This window comes from Meleagris gallopavo, chromosome 2 (assembly GCF_000146605.3).
Source record: "Meleagris gallopavo isolate NT-WF06-2002-E0010 breed Aviagen turkey brand Nicholas breeding stock chromosome 2, Turkey_5.1, whole genome shotgun sequence".
Classification (NCBI taxonomy): domain Eukaryota; kingdom Metazoa; phylum Chordata; class Aves; order Galliformes; family Phasianidae; genus Meleagris; species Meleagris gallopavo.
Genome location: NC_015012.2, coordinates 38,675,029 through 38,688,002, shown reverse-complemented (window position 1 = coordinate 38,688,002; position 12,974 = coordinate 38,675,029). Strand labels below are relative to the sequence as shown.

General features: G+C 42.4%; 1 protein-coding gene across 1 annotated transcript; it reads left to right on the top strand.

Moving 5' to 3' along the window:
* Positions 1 to 5: 5 nt before the first annotated feature.
* SPRTN (SprT-like N-terminal domain) lies at positions 6 to 4,320 on the top strand (the record flags this gene model as incomplete). Its single annotated transcript, XM_010707099.2, has 4 exons — positions 6 to 266; positions 772 to 900; positions 1,912 to 2,179; positions 2,440 to 4,320. Coding segments are annotated over 4 exons (1,386 nt in total), but the record flags the coding sequence as incomplete, so codon positions are not given.
* Positions 4,321 to 12,974: the final 8,654 nt, after the last annotated feature.

Sequence of the window (12,974 nt, the reverse complement as noted above, 5' to 3'; positions counted from 1 at the left end):
GGAGGTGGGGCTGGGAGCCCACAGGCCCCGCTGCGGGGTTTTCTCCCTCCTCTGCTGGTGGGGCTCCTCGGGCACTCGAGAGGGTATTGAGCTGTCAGTTCTCAGCTGGCTTCGCATACCGTAAAAGCGTGTCGCTGTCATTGTTTTGTTCTCGGGTCTCTTTCAGCTGTGCCGGAGTGTGTAAATACGAAGGGAACGGTGGGATGTGTTCTATTCGCCTGAGTGAGCCGCTCCTGAAGTTAAGGCCGAGGAAGGATCTGGTTGAGGTACCTGAAGGCTGCTGGTATATCCAGACATGAAATAGATGGCACCTCGCCTCCCACATCTGATGTTGCATAGTGAAGTTCGTATGTACGGTGACTCAGAGATTGTGAAATAGTCTGGATGCTCAGGTTTGCTCAATGAACAGATGCTGTAATTTCAGCCTTCTTACACGTAGCTCCCTGGTTGTGGAGGGGATGATCTCTTTAAAGGTCTGACAAGCTTCAGGATTGTTTCTTCTTTTTGTAGTGTCACTCAGTATTGCACGGGAGTAGAGTTAATGACCACATAGAATAGCCATTGTGGAATGTCGCTCAGTATTATATAGAAGTAGAGTTAATGACCTCACAGGTAGAATAACTATTGTTTTTATGACTCAAGCGCAACATGCGAATGTATGAAAATGAGATCAATGCCAGGATGAATGAAAAAGATTAAAATATTTCCAGCGTAGTTTTTAAATTACGTGTAATGCCCTTCATTAATAACTAACGATTTTCATTGTTTCAGACACTGTTGCACGAAATGATCCATGCCCTGCTGTTTGTTACTAACAATGACAGAGATCGTGACTCTCATGGGCCAGAGTTTTGCAAGCACATGCGTCGCATTAATCGTTTGACTGGAGCCAACGTCACAGTAAGCATAGTCCACTTAATGTAATATATATAGTCATATATAATTTTTTACCATAGTTTTTCAATACTCCGAGTGTGGTACAAGTAATGCACTTGCTTTTTTTTCAAGCACTCTCTAGTTGGCACCAACACAAATTTGCAGTCACCTCTGACAATTCTGTAGGTATTTTGCTGGGAGGAGTGAGGGGTGTTGGAGGGAATAAGTTGAAGAAGATGTGTCACGTGTACCCTCTATAAGAATTTTCATTTAACATTGGTTTAAAGTTCGCAACAATTTGTGAATTCAGGGTCAGAATAACTCTATGCTAACAATAATATTTGGGGAATAGCAGCCTGTTTTAGTTGAGATCAGTAGAGCCTGATGAGTTCATGATGTTTTAAGATTGGTGTACGTGGTAAGATTAATTAAGATAATAGCCAGAGGGAGAATATAATGCTAGTATTGCGTACATTTGAAATAGCTTTATTGCAGCTGATGTAAGGCAGCCAGGATATCTTTCTATGTGTCATGTCTTTTTTTAAAGCTGTGTTTTAATTGCATCTAAATGTTTATCAAATTTCACCCAGATTCAACTATTTTAACTGATAGCGTAGAAATGATGACAGAAAGGCATCTTTGGGATTAAAATGTAAAACCAGGATGTGGGGAGCAGGGAGAACATGTTTGTCACAGTAGTAGAATAAAGTTTTATCAAAGTGGTGCAGTAAACTTGGAAGGGTGTTTGAAACAGAGCATGTGCCAGATTCCTTAGGAGAATAAACTGTTTATTTTGCAAAGAAGGCACTTGAAGAAGGACTTTGTACTATGTCTATTCCATTAGCAGCTATGCTCTATGTTTCCTTTTTGATACCTTACTGGCATGCAGGAGGACTCCACATTTGACCTGTATTATGAAATAATGTGGTGGTGATGATGTATGTGTGTGTATGAGAAGTTTGTAGAAATAGCAATGACTAAAATAAGAATTCTTCTCAGTGACTGGAGCTTGTTATATTTTTTGTTAAAACCTAGATCTATCATAATTTTCATGATGAGGTAGATTCGTACCGCCAGCACTGGTGGCGATGCAATGGCCCCTGTCAGTATAGAAGACCTTATTTTGGGTATGTGAAACGTTCAATGAATAGAGCACCCTCTGCTCGAGACTTTTGGTGGGCTGAGCATCAAGAGAATTGTGGAGGTACGTTCACAAAAGTGAAAGAACCTGAGAACTTCTCTAAGAAACCCAAGGAGAAAACTGACACAGAAAAACTTCAGAATTCCAAGTCAAGTAAGAAAGGTATTTAAAATTATTTCTTCATTTTCCCAACTGTTCTTATCCAAGCAGTTCCTTGAACAAATATCATTACGTGAGATTTATATTAGGCATTACTATTATGTAGAAAAGAATGGGGCCTATCTTGTTCATTTCTAGGCTTTTCAACTTAATTGTTCTCAAATTTTATTTTGCTGCATTGTTTTCAAGCTGCAGATTTTTTCATATAAGCCCATGGTTTATATATAAAAAAGTTGCTAGTTTTTGTATTTTCTTATTTGCAGGCCGGGTGCGTGTGGGTGATAAGAAAGATAAGATAGGTCCAAAGCCTTTTAGTGGGAATGGGTATCGACTTGGAGGAGCAGACAGTGGACTCTCAGAAAAAAGCTTAACATTCAGCAGCAATGTTAAAACATCTGATTCACAGCATCGTTCAGCAGGAAGCACAATACCAATTCCTAAAAACGAGATAAAATTTGAAAAATCACCCCGTCACAATACCTTCTTTCCTCTCTTTACTGGTGATACGAGTGAGAAAATGAACTTAGCTTCAAAGCGGGAGTTCCCTAAACTCTCTGTTGCTAATACAAAAGCATACAAGAATGTTAACGGATCACCTGTTAAAGTTGCTCGTGTTGTGGAAGAAAACTCAAACCAAGGTTCTGCAAAAGGCAAGAGGGTTTTGCCACCGTGCTATCATGGGTCACCAAAACAAGTTTGTTTTCAGCAGACTGCAGTAGCTCAGACTCTATCTGAGAAGAAAAGTTTGGAAAATACAGCGCAGCAGTGGCCAAGAAAGGAGGACAGAATTTCCTTTGAAAACTATTTCATAAAGAGTACTGATGTGGCTTTAAGTATAAATACACCTCTGACAACTAAAGCTGAACCTGCAGTGTGCTCTCCAAGATCCAGCACTGTTGAAGGGCAGGAAAAAAATGTCAGTTGTCCTGTATGCCAGACTGAGGTTTTGGAGTCTAAAATAAATGAGCACCTCGATTCTTGTCTTGTTTGATCACAGGAATCTTCCTTCTGGAGTGCTGTCTTGAAGGAAAAAGAATAATAAAACTGCATGCTCTTAAGGCAGTTCTTACAGTTGATGTTCTAAATGCTGCTAATCTGTCTTTGTTTCTTGGACTATAATGTGTTGGTTTTAATGTATTTTTGGCTGTTCTTAAAGTTAACTACCCATAAAAGAAAAGAATTACTCTCCTTATTGCACTGGAGTTTAACAGCAGGTATCTTTAGAACAGCAAGTATTTTGTTTAAGCCATCTACACATTCAGGTGGTCCTTATCTCCTGTAACCTTGAGAACATGAATAAGAGAATCTCAAGGGCTTTCATCGAAGGTGGGAGAAGCATAGGCACCACAAACATAGCAAACAATCCATTTTAAGCTTAACATGGGATTGTGGGAGAGGAAAAGAGAAACTCCAGAAATTCAGTAAAGACGCTAAGAAATCAAAGCATGTTTGGAAATTGAGAGAGCTCTAAGCTTAAGGGCTCAATTTAAAAAGAATTAAAGTAAGCTGTGTTTTCAGAAGGATTTGAAAGTTAGCCGTGCTGTTAAAAGGGTGAGCAAATACAGGCTAACGATTCTCAATATTCGATGTGCCTTTTGGCCAGAGGTTCCAGCTAGGCCTTCCAGCCACTTTTCTTTGATGTTTTGCACAAACTCAGTGAGAGTTCACTATTTTTAATGATGCAGTTATTAAGTATGTGAGTAACTACCCTGCGTTATGTTGATAAGTAAAAGTTACGAGCAGTGTTGGTAGCAGTGCTGCTAGCAACTGTTATTAGTCATGTCCTAAAAGCTTCAGCTTACTCCACTGAAAGTATTTAACCGATCAAACTATTTTTGGCATGATTACTTAGGTATAAAACTGGTTTTAAATATTTTTGCTAAAAGAAGAAATATGCTTTCTCATATGACGTTACTACAACAACTTTAAATGGCTGTATTAGCTGTAGATGCACATATTTTTGCCTTTAAGTTATTTATAGTTCTTTTCTAAGACTAGGAAATAAACTGATGTGGAATAGAAGTTGGTAAATGACACATTTGCTCTTTTAAAATACTGGCGTATTTTAAAATGTTGACACTAAGGATGTTTAAAGTGGATCAGATTGTTCTTATATGTTCTAAATAAACTGTTTCTGAATACTACATTTTCATTAAGCCTGGTTTTCACATGGCAGTCATGGCCGTCTTACATTAGTCATCAGTGCTCATGTTTATGTTTCCAATGGCAGTCTAGTTTAAAGTACCCTTTCTATATCAACACTTTTCCATCTTACATTTTCCTCTAAAAACACACACTGCCAAATACGTGTTGTATTGACCTCTGCCATCTCCATTGTATGTTTAATACAGTTTTATGTATGTTACATTTCTTTGGATCTTTGATTTTTCTCTTCCCTAGGCTGATCAGTCCCAGGTCTCTCAGCCTTTCCTCATAAGGGAGATGCTCCAGGCATCACCTTTGTGCCGCTCTGCTGGACATTCTCCAGTAGTCCCTTGTGTTTTGTACACTGGGGAGCCCAGAACTGGACAAAGGGCTCCAGATAGCTGTGGACTCAGCAGGGCAGAGCAGAGTGAGCGGATCACCTCCCTCAACCTGCTGGTTATGCTCTTTGTAATGCACCCTAGGATACCATCATACTGAAGGCTAGGTTTCTCAGAAAAAGAGTGATAGACATTTCCCCTAAATAACTAGAGCAGTTTGTGGTAACTGTGGGTGATGCAGCATGTCTTTGCTGCAGAATATTAAGGAACTGTTACCGCAGCTGCGTGCGTCATGTCTTCTGGAGGCAGTCATCCCCCAGCGAGGTGCCTGCACATCTGCTGTCCCGTTTGGCCAACCTGCATTGAGTGGCCACTGCGAGGTCACTTCTAACCTGAATTCCTCTGCAAGTGTACATTTGTAGCTGCCTGACACAGTCATGCCTGACAGCCGTTTTCCATCAGCTGTTTTTCACACACTAGCCACCACTCATTAATTTTTCACTCTAAATTCCCCATGTTCTGATTTACATCTGAACTGTTATAGTCTCTTTCACCACCAGGCGAGGGGCCTTTTGGGATTCTCCAGTAGGCCGTTAGATGGCACTCCTTACACTTAAGGAATGCTTATTTCCCCCTTAACCTGTGCAGGGGAAGGGAAGGAGTGGAGTTGGTCGGGCCTTATCCTGCTTCCACCAGCACTCCATGCTGAGGGCAGAGCCACTGCCGAGGTGGAGGAGAAAGAGTAGAGATAGGAAGGAGGAAGGGAGGTCTGGACCAAGTGAGATCTGAGAAGCAAGATCTTCAACTGGCTTTCCTGTGAGTGTTTGGCATCTCTGCAGGAGGGACTTGGAAGATGACACAAGAGCTCCTTTTTCTAGCTCAGAGTTCAGTGAAGAACAACAAAGGTGTCCTTTCATGGTGTACATGCACCATGCCTATTGCATCCATTGCAATGAAGAGTCTGATTTTGTCATAATTTGGCATTAGCCCAGCTAAGGGAAGGAAGGCAGAGCTGTAAGGAGCCAGAGAGGCTTATAAAGCACAAAACGCTTCTCCTGCTCCTTTTTCTAAGCCTGGGAGGTGTGACAAGCTCAGGAAAGGGGTAATGTACTGCAGGTGTGAAAGATTAAAAAAATAAAAATAAAAAAAGAAATAGTCCATGGCCTTAATCCCTTATTTCCTTTTTAGCTTCTGCCAGGACAGGCTGTTTAAGACTAGATTAAGTCACTAAGAAGGTGCAGCAGCTTGAATATCTCACCCTGTCCCAACCATCCCTTATCATTGGCACCATCTCAGCTGCTTTTTTGTCCTGGTAAGTCTGAGAGCTGTAACCTTGTATGCTGGGTAACACTGAATGGATGAAGGAGCAAGAAGCAACAAGCTGAATATTTGGCTCCCCTATTGCCCAGTTTGAAAGTAGTGAGTACTTCTTTCTTTAAATGACATCAACCTTTGGGCGACAACTTGTGGACTCACTGCACCTGCCTTCTCCTGAGAGGTTTGTCAGAAGATGCCTAGAAAGCTGGGGGTAAAATGAAGGCTAGATATCCCAGTGTGGTCTCTTAGCTACAGGAATAGGATTTAGGTGGGAGTCTTTCTTACTTAATTCAGCAAGTCACCAATAGGAGGAGCAGCTACAGGTCCTCCTTACCGTGACACTGTTTCTTACTATCCTTACCTTCCTGCTTTGTTTCCTTCTCTCATGACGCCATCATCCAGGCCATGCATCAGAGGCTTCAGGAGGAGACAGACAAGCACCACGGCAGAAAACAAAGTCAAGGGAGGCTCTGCCCAGCCAAGGCTGGTGGAGGAGCAGGCAGCTGGGTAACTGCTTCTCACTGCCCAGCCTGGGAAGGCATTTTGTAATTGCTGCTTCCTCGTCAGGCCCTGTGGGGCAGCTGGGATTATTGGTGCTGCAGATGACTTAGACGTAATTAACTTTGAATGTACCTGTGAAAGATTTAGAAGGCAGGAAAAGCACCTGATGGTAGGAGGTGAGAGGTATTTCAGGCACTGTAAAACCCCGAGGGACTATTTGAGCTATCTGGCAACGTTTCCCTGGCAATTTCACACAGTCAAGAGGACATCACCCAAGAAATTTTACTGCTAATGTTTGAGCAGGCCCTGACTTCCTGAAGTGCATTTTTGTCAAAACAGATACATAGAATGTAGCCATAGAATCTTTCAGGTTGGAAAAGACTACCAAAATCATGTAAGTCCATCCATCAGCCCTTCTCCACCATGCCCACTAAATTATGTCCCTCGGTGCCACAGCCACACATTTCCTGAACACCTCCAGGGATGGTGACCCCACCACCTCCCTGGGCAGCCTGTGCCACTGCCTCACTGCTCTTTCTGAGAAGAAATGTTTCCTAATATCCAACCTGAACTTCCTGTGGTACAACTTAAGGCTGATACCTGTCATCCCAAAGTATTGCAAACGGTAATTGATGCGGTGATTTGGAGCGTTTTTGGAAGATGTTTTGGACACCAGCATTCCCTAGAAAGAATGGGGAGACCTGAGTTTGGAGAAGGATGTCTAAAATTCCCCTTGTCCAGGCTTTCTTGTAATCCTTTTTCAGGCAGAGCTCTCCTACGCTAAATGAAACTACAGGCACTGAGCCACTCATAGAGTCGTGGTCAGTCCATGTCCAACCTGGAGCAGATCCCAAGAGAGATGCTGCCTGGCTTCCTCAGGAAGGGCGGAGGAGTGGAGGTCTCTGCTGCTGCTTTGGCAGTGGATTGTTATACAGTGCCCAGCCCCTTGGTTTTGTATTTCTCTGCTCCTCCATCCCATCCCTGATGGATTTTCTGCTGCAGGTGACATTGACAGAGCAAGGTAAAGCTGCCTCACCTTATCTAAACAACAGCTTCCGCTATCATATCAAGTACCAACAGCACAACCGAAAAGCACGTCCTTTGGCCGCTGGAAGCTGAAGCGGATCAGGTTCCTGTGGGCCACTGACAACGCTAGGGGGACCCAGCTGCTCGCTATTGCTCCCCCCCAGCTCTGAACGAGGTTTCCGAGGTATTTCTGGATTCCTGCTACATGCGCTGCAGATAACAGCTCGTGGGCAGGTTTGCTGAGTCATTAATGAAAATGATCGGGCAGGGTAAAAATAAGCCCAGCACTTTGTACTTCCATGGCCTCGTGTTAAGTCTAATTTTTACTGTAAAATTCATTTCCTCACTGGGTATTTCATACCCGAAGTTGTTCTAAATAGAACAAAAATTTAGGTCCAAAGAGTTAATTGACTCTGGTTTCATTAAAACTTGACTGTGCGGAACACATGCCCATCATTATGTTGTAGCTGGGGAAAGGAGGACTGAAGGGAAAGTAAATATGCCTCATGTAGCAGCTGAAACCTTGCCATCAGCATATCATCTCTGCTGGAAGGAACGGTGTCCGCTAGACTCTCATCTCAGAAAACAGATTCAATTATTACGCACGGCCCTGAGTCCCTTTACCAAATATTAGCGGTATCTTGAACCACATTTTCCTTGGAGAAATGGCTTCTCTTCAATGTCCAAAGATGCTCAAATAAGAAGAGGTCTTCTGGAACACCTCTGAGCTGCATTAACTCATGGTACCGTGCTCATCACCAGATGAGACTGATCAGGTTTGGGCTGGTGGTGTATAGGCTGTGCCTGGCTAGGTCATAGTGGTTTTGTGGGGCCTGTTTCATCTTTTGTTTTCTTCTCTCTTATGTTTCGTCATGTCCTCTACTAGAATGCAATTTTTATTTCTTTTAAAACTTCATTATTTATATAGCTTGCTTACATATTCTAGTGCAAGTTTTATCTGTAATACACATAACTTGCGCTAGTTTTGATCTCTGTTTGGCCCTTTGTATGATCGTTGCTGTCTTTAGGTACTGAAATACCGACTCACAATGCAACTTGCTGTTCAGCCACATGAAGACAGTGGTTCTGGGCTCACGGCTAAACCAGCTGGTCACCCTTCCCAGCATTTATCACCACGTTGTACACTGAGTAGGTTAGAAGCTCTCCTGAAGAACACACAAACTACTGCCAATAGAAATGTAATCCCAAGCTGTTCTTTTAATAAGAGGAAAAAGCTCCCCAAAGTCCACATCTGGAAGGCAGACAAGGAAGCAGCTCAAGTAAAATGTTCAGACCTCTTATCTTCAGACATAAAAGTATGTTGTTTCGCAACAGCACCCATGAAGAGAAAGGCAGATGGGATGAATCAGCAATTGCCTTTCCTGAGGCAGACATGCAGCATATCCTCTTCTCTTGTTTCTATCCCATGAAGACACCTATAATGTTTTTGCGTGGTTATGTTCCGTGTTCCCCACACCCACCCCATACATTTTATTTTGGTCTCATACTTCAATCTCTTCCTGCCCTGCTTTATCATTTCTAATTCAACCCTTCCTTCCTCCCTGTCATGCTATGGACTTGAATTGGTGATCTGCACCTCATCTGCTCCTTCCATTTTTAGAGCCAACTCTGAGTACCAATTCCACACGGGAGTTCTGAGCTTGTGGCTTTCTTTGTTCAGGAAGCAATACATGTGCTGTATATTCACTCCTCTTCAAAGCTATGGGGAAAAATGATGGAACTGAGTAAATGGCAGCAAAAGTCAACAAAATGAATTCTCTAGAACTAGCTTTGTCTGGTACAGCAGAAGACTTTGAACCTGCTTCTGACAGCTGCCCTCCCCTCCCACCAGACAGGGGCATGAGCTCAGAAGGGTACATACCTCACGGCCAGCACACCTTCTGCACTGATGTAAGGCCTCAAACAGGCTTCGATGCATCTGCAGCAATCATTCACATTCAAGCTTTATTCACGTTCCCCAAAAAAGGCTAAATAATATTTTGTATGAAAGTCCCAAGTTTCTCCAGATATACACCCACCTCCAGAAAAGCAGATGAGAGCCAAACCCAAGCGAGTCCCAGGAAGTTCTTCAAAGTCTTGGCCGCTGAGTACTCACTCCCACCAAGCATTTGCAAGTGCACGCAGCCATCTGCATGCCTACAGGCAAAGTACACGTGCTAGGCTTCCTGGTTTCTCAGATTTTGAGTTTGCCTTTGACATTTAGCAATCTGCCCTCTTCTTCAAAGCATTCAGCAGGCACTGAAGCGGTACTTCCCAGTCCGACTGTACTTATCAGTGTGACTTAAGAGATTTGGTCCTTCCACCCTTGACCTCAAGGCGGTCAGCCCGTCCAGATGTTTTGCATAAGATATTTGCCTCCAGCACTCGGGCTGTCAGCTCGCTTCCTGTCAGATTTGCAAGTGGCTTTCTTTTGAGCAACAGCCAAAAAAGACTTCATCATTCCTTGGTGCAGCATTTGACTTTGCTACACAAACTGATTCCTCCGCACATTGTGCTCAACAATGTGATCATAAAAAATCACATCTGTCCAGGATGGCTGTGAGCACTACAAGACTCCTTCCTCATTGAACACAAAAGAAAGACAGGGAAAGATTTCAAGAGAATATGATATGGACGTAAGTCCATATCAGGACCAGCTAGTGCTGCTGCACTTAGGCTTGAGCCTAGTGCCCTGACAGAAGCCATTGCCGCAGAACAGAGGAGAGACCAGCAGGTATCCATGTGTGACAGAAGGTGCACTAAGGCTGGCAGACTCACTAGAGGCCCAGGGTACTGAACCTGCACAAGACAGACAATCAACAGTGGGGCTTCAAACAAGCTGGAGCCGTGGCAGAAGCACAGTCACTCTGATGCCTCCTTGATTACTGGACAGCCATTTTGAGGTCCAATGAGGAAGCACAGAAAATTTGTGTGGCATCTTGTGCGGGCTGGCCTCTGTAAACTTTATTGCTCTTCTACCATTTCAGAAGGGCTCAAAATTAATTAGGGACCATGTAAAACTGAAGAGTCCCTAGTAAACCTTGCCATCTCATGTGGCCGAAAATGTACAAGGAAACGGCTGATACGGTCACCAAGCCACTCTCCATCATATTTGAGAAGTCATGGCTATTAGACAAAGTCCCCAGTGATTGGAAAGAGACATCACTCTCGTTTTTAAGAAAGGTGAACACAGAGAACTACATGCCAGTAAGCCTCACTTCTGTGTCTGGGAAGGAGCAGATCCTTCTAGAGGAAATGTTAAGGCATACACAAGATGGGGAAGTGACCAAAACAACTAACACGGTTTCACCAAGGGCAGATCAGTGGCCTTCTATGATGGAGCAATGACCTAAGTGGACAAGGGAAGGGCAACTGCTGTCATGTGCCTGCACTTGTGCGAGGCATGTGACATGGTCCCACACCACATCATTATCTCTAAATTGGAGAGAGAGGGATTTGAATGATGGCCTATTTGGTGGATAAATAATTGGCTGGACCATCTTAGCCAGAGGGGTTGTTGTCAACAGCTCTATGTCCAAGCGGAGGCAGGTCACAAGTGGTGTCTCCAGGTGTGCATCTTGAGACAAAGAGCTCTTCAATATCTTTATCAACGACACAGACCCTCAGCAAGTCTGCTGAGTGAAATCAAGCTGAGCGATGCAGATGACACAACAGAAGGGTTGCCATTGCGTAAAACCTGGACAGGCTTGAGAAGTGGGCCCACAGAAACCTAATGAGGTTCAACGAGGCCAAGGGCAAGGTGTTGCAATTTGGTAGAGGCAATCCCAGATTTGCATACTGGGAAGAGAATTCATTTAGAGCAGCCCTACAGAAAAGCACTCGGGAGTTTTGGCAGGCAGCATGAGTGAGTGGGTGGCGGCTCTGCTCAGGGCAGGGAGGTTGGAACTTGCTAATCTTTAAGGTTTTTTCCAATGCAAGCCATTCTTCGATTTGACTATTCCTATGATAAATCCTTTCTGAAGTAGACTTCCATGTTATGCTTCTTGCATATATCAGAAAGTGGTGAAAAAAAATCAATAGTGCCTCGATGTAGGTCATCACTCCAAGCAGTTTAAACTTTGGGCTGTTTTTGATGGAGAAAATAATGAGAAAAATGATCACTGCACCCACATAATGAAGACAGTTCAAAGAAACAAATCATTCTCCAGAGTAAAAGTCGCTCGGGTTTAAAACAGAAATACACATACCCTACTTTATCAGGGTCATTCATAAATTAGTTACTACAGTGATTTCTAAAAGTTACATAGATCACAAATAACCACATTGTTTTCAAGAACCTTTATACATCATCTTTTTTTAATTAGATTAGCTTTACAAGCAACTTGAGAGCTCTTTCATAATGAACACTGCTTTTCAAATTACACAACTTTATAGGCAACCTGTAAATGAATCCTGAATTTCTTTGCCTGCTATAGATAAAGGTCTCATATTTTACAGCTAGCTAACATCATGAATAAAAATAGCATTATGAAGCTTTGTCTTTAACCAGGACTAGACACATACAGATCATAAGACAGTTTAAAAAATATTTTTAAAACAAGGAGCTGCTTGGTGATGCTCAAGACTGAATATTCAACTGACATGAAATAAAGAGTTTCTAAAGGACACTGAAGAAATGGCTGACCTGATTTGTTGACCCTATTGTAATGACTTACACAGAGTGTAAAATTAAGCACTTTTTAAACCTGTCTGGCAAGCACAAACCTACGTGATTAGAATTTGATACGCTGTATAACTGCAGAAGTTTGAATTACGGAGGGACTGAAATGAGTTTAAAGGCTTATGCTGTACATTTCTAAATTAAAACCAACCGAACCTCCATTAAAGAAGTATTAAAGATGAAATAAAAGAGGTGGCTTTTTCGCTTGTTTCATTGATAGCCTAAATGCACTGCAGACCAGACAGTAACGAAGATTCGCACTCCTTGGCCAGGTTGGCAGAGGCACTTACAGTAAAGGTATCCTATCTGTTTTTTTCTGGGAAGAAACGAGGAAAGAGGAAGAGAATTGCAAAGGGCAAGAACGTGTTAAGAAAAGGAAAAACAAAACTGGGATTTCCATTGGTTCTCCTAAATGATATACCAATACTGAATTTTTCCCCCTTCTGTCAGTTTGTTACTAAACAATTAGCTTTTTTTCATGTTTTACATGAACAATAGTAATCTTTTTAATAAAAAATTACTGAGCTTTCCATAGAAAAGGTCTCTAATTGAATACAAACTATACAGATGCTAAAATTGTCACAAGTTGTAGTATATACAGAAATATTTCTGTACACTCACATTGTTTTGGCTAAGTAAGGAAATAAGGGACAGATAGAAAACTGCAGTGGGTTAAGTTGATCAACCCCCTAGCTCCTATAGGGGGTTGATTCATATATATATATTATATATATATGAATGCAGCCTTTATAGGTTTGCTTTTGTTTTCTGAAGCTTTTAAAGCTCAGAG